This window comes from Sinocyclocheilus rhinocerous, unplaced genomic scaffold, assembly GCF_001515625.1.
Source record: "Sinocyclocheilus rhinocerous isolate Xijiao unplaced genomic scaffold, SAMN03320098_v1.1 scaffold3004, whole genome shotgun sequence".
In the NCBI taxonomy this organism is placed as follows: Eukaryota; Metazoa; Chordata; class Actinopteri; order Cypriniformes; family Cyprinidae; genus Sinocyclocheilus; species Sinocyclocheilus rhinocerous.
Window position 1 is genome coordinate 66,979 of NW_015645532.1, and position 2,818 is coordinate 69,796.

Genomic DNA, 2,818 nt, shown 5'->3' on the forward strand with positions numbered 1-2,818 from the left:
ATCCATCCATCCATCCATCCATCCATCCGTTCGTCTGTCCGTCCATGCGTCCGTCCGTCCATCCATCCATCCATACATCTATCCATCCATCCATCCGTCCATCCATCCATCCATCCATCCATCATCCATCCAACCATCATCCATCCATCCAACTAACCATCCATCCATCCACCTGTCCAATATCTGTCTGTCTAACTGTCTGTCTAAAGATTAGATTATAGAAAACCAATTTAATTATGCATAAAGCAAACACAACACAAAGCAGCACCCTTAAGCGGCTGTGGCGTGTTGTGCTGTACTTGCCGTATATGTGACAGGCTCCTGAGCTTCGGTTTCCTGAGACACGGCGAAGTGGACGGCGACACTCAAACACAAGCTGATCCCCAACATAGTGACCTGCAGCCCAGAGAAAACAGACGCTCGCGCTTTCACAAGTCATCACTGAGCCCACGTGCATCTGCACCAGTTCCACCTAAACCCCAATTACATTTCATCCGCGTTGCAAAGATCACATTGTTTGGTTTGAATGAAACCGCTGTTGACCCTGGCTCGGTTCTGCAGACACTTGGCAGAGTCCAACACATTGCAGCACAAAACAACAGTGTCCAAACTGTGCCCGCTCACCCAGTCCATCATAGCAATTAAGCCATGGCACATTTTTAAAAGTATCACATTGTCCTTGTGCAAATTACCATATCCAGCATATTTGAGACCAAGAGCAACTCTCATTTCAACACTGTGGGAAATGTTCATGACGAGTCTTGTAATATTGAATTTAATGGGTTTTTCCCCCCTGAGGATGAACATCTCTGCTCTGGAAGCTCGTTGTGAACCTCCCAGACTGTGTCAGAAAGAACCAGTTCAAATAAAACACGTAAATCTACAGTACAAGCTTATTATGGCTATTTCAAAAGTAGTGCAACTGAAGGCATGTACCAACTAGTACTTAGACACCATATTTATCTGACAAAGCCCTCCAGCAACCTCCAGTTGAAATGGTTGTTTTCTGTTCAACAAAACCTCCTATTCATGTAATCATGCCAGAAGTCTATTGTCATTCAAAAGTATGAAATATTTATGCAATGTAACCAGATAAATCATTCTTCATGCACATGTAAAACAAAGTACAGTTGTTCTACATGAGTTGCACAACTGTTACTATACTGTAGTTATCAAGCAAGATGATGCATAAATCATTAACAGAGCACAGAATTTATAATGCAATGCCAAAACTGCATAAACAATATACCTTATCAAACAGGATTGTCCCCGTCTTCCCCAAAGTCCTGATTGTGTGTGTGTGTGTGTGTGTGTGAGTGGAGGATCTTACCCCGTGTGATTTATTCCACTGTAGCTTGAGGAGCACTGGAGTCTCTCACACACGAGGAGCCTGCGATCATGTTCTTATGCGAGGCAGGTTTTTCTCTCTTAAACCTTTTCAAATGGTGTTTTTTCTCACTGCAACACTCTCGCTGGAATATAAAGGCAGTGAATGTGGCTCCACCTACTGCTAGACATTTAGACCTACAACACATTTACTGATAGAGACCTGAGGTCTATGAAGGGAAGTCTTGCCAATAACTAAGAAGTCATTTATGATCTTAAATACTATGAACATTATTCTATATCTATTATAAATGCGTCATTTAATATATAAAATAACTGTTGATTTTATTTATATTAAGAGTTATGATCTTAAATACTGTGATCATTTGTATTTATCATAAAAATCTATTAATTAATTATTATATTATTAATTAAATTGTATGTATGTATTGTATGTATATGGGGGAAAAGCAATAGAATATTATTAATTAAATATAGAGTTTAATACATAAAACAAAACAACTTGATTTCATTTTGTTTCTTAATTTGTTTTCCAAGACACCCATTTAATATTTTCAGTAAAAACTAAAATTAATAATAATAAAAAAAATTGACCAATGTCTTACCAGTCAATAATAATTATATTATTATATATATTATGATCAGTTATCATAAAATATGATCATGTATCATAAAATAAATTAAATATACAATTATATATATATATATATATATATAAGTATAATAAAACTTGTTTTTATTAGTTTTATTTCTTAACAGTTTTTCTAAGATTTTCTTAATTTTTTTTGTAAAATCTAAAATGAATTAAAAAACAAAAAATATGATTATGAAGGGAAGAGTCTTTTTATTACCAATAATCACGAACTATGATCTAAGATCATTAATATGTATCATAAAAATATACTAACTTATAAAAAATATGTAATCTAAAACTGTGAATTCATTTTTTCTTACAAAAAATGTTTTATTATATTTTTTAATTAATAAAAATATATAAAAAAGGGTCTGTCTATAAAGGTAAGATGAATGTCTTACCAATAATCACGATACATATATATCTGTCAAAAAAAATCTTAATATATTAAATATAGAATTTAATATATAAAATAAAATAACTGATTTCATTAATTTCTTTCTTTTAAATTGAAGCAGCTTTTTATATTTTCAATAAAATCTCAAAATAATGTGAGCAAAAATATATAAAAAGAGTCATATGTCTATGAAGGGCAGAGGAATGTCTTAATGATAATCGAGTGAAAAAAGTTTGGTATTTTAACTTTTGGGTTGTAATTTCATTATTATCAATGGTTAGGGTGACCATACGTCCTCTTTTCCCCGGACATGTCCTCTTTTTGGACCTACAAAAATGCGTCCGGCCGGGATTTCTTAATTGCCCAAAATGTCCGGGATTCAGCTGTTTTCTTAATCCCACTCCCGCTGAATCTCTGACCATTGCCGCCTGCTCCCGCAA

The 2,818-nt window shown here is 34.3% G+C and overlaps 1 protein-coding gene across 1 annotated transcript in view; it reads right to left on the reverse strand.

The window, feature by feature from the left end:
• LOC107706109 (EGF-containing fibulin-like extracellular matrix protein 1) overlaps positions 1-1,322 on the reverse strand; it is a 23,863-nt gene extending 22,541 nt beyond the window's left edge. Inside the window, exons 1-2 of the mRNA XM_016509692.1 lie at positions 1,250-1,322; positions 304-396 (exon numbers count right to left, since the gene is read on the reverse strand). Coding sequence (XP_016365178.1) covers positions 304-390 — 87 coding nt within the window. The 5' untranslated portion in view covers positions 391-396; positions 1,250-1,322. The remainder of the gene's footprint in view (positions 1-303; positions 397-1,249) is intronic.
• Between the last annotated feature and the right edge of the window lie 1,496 nt (positions 1,323-2,818).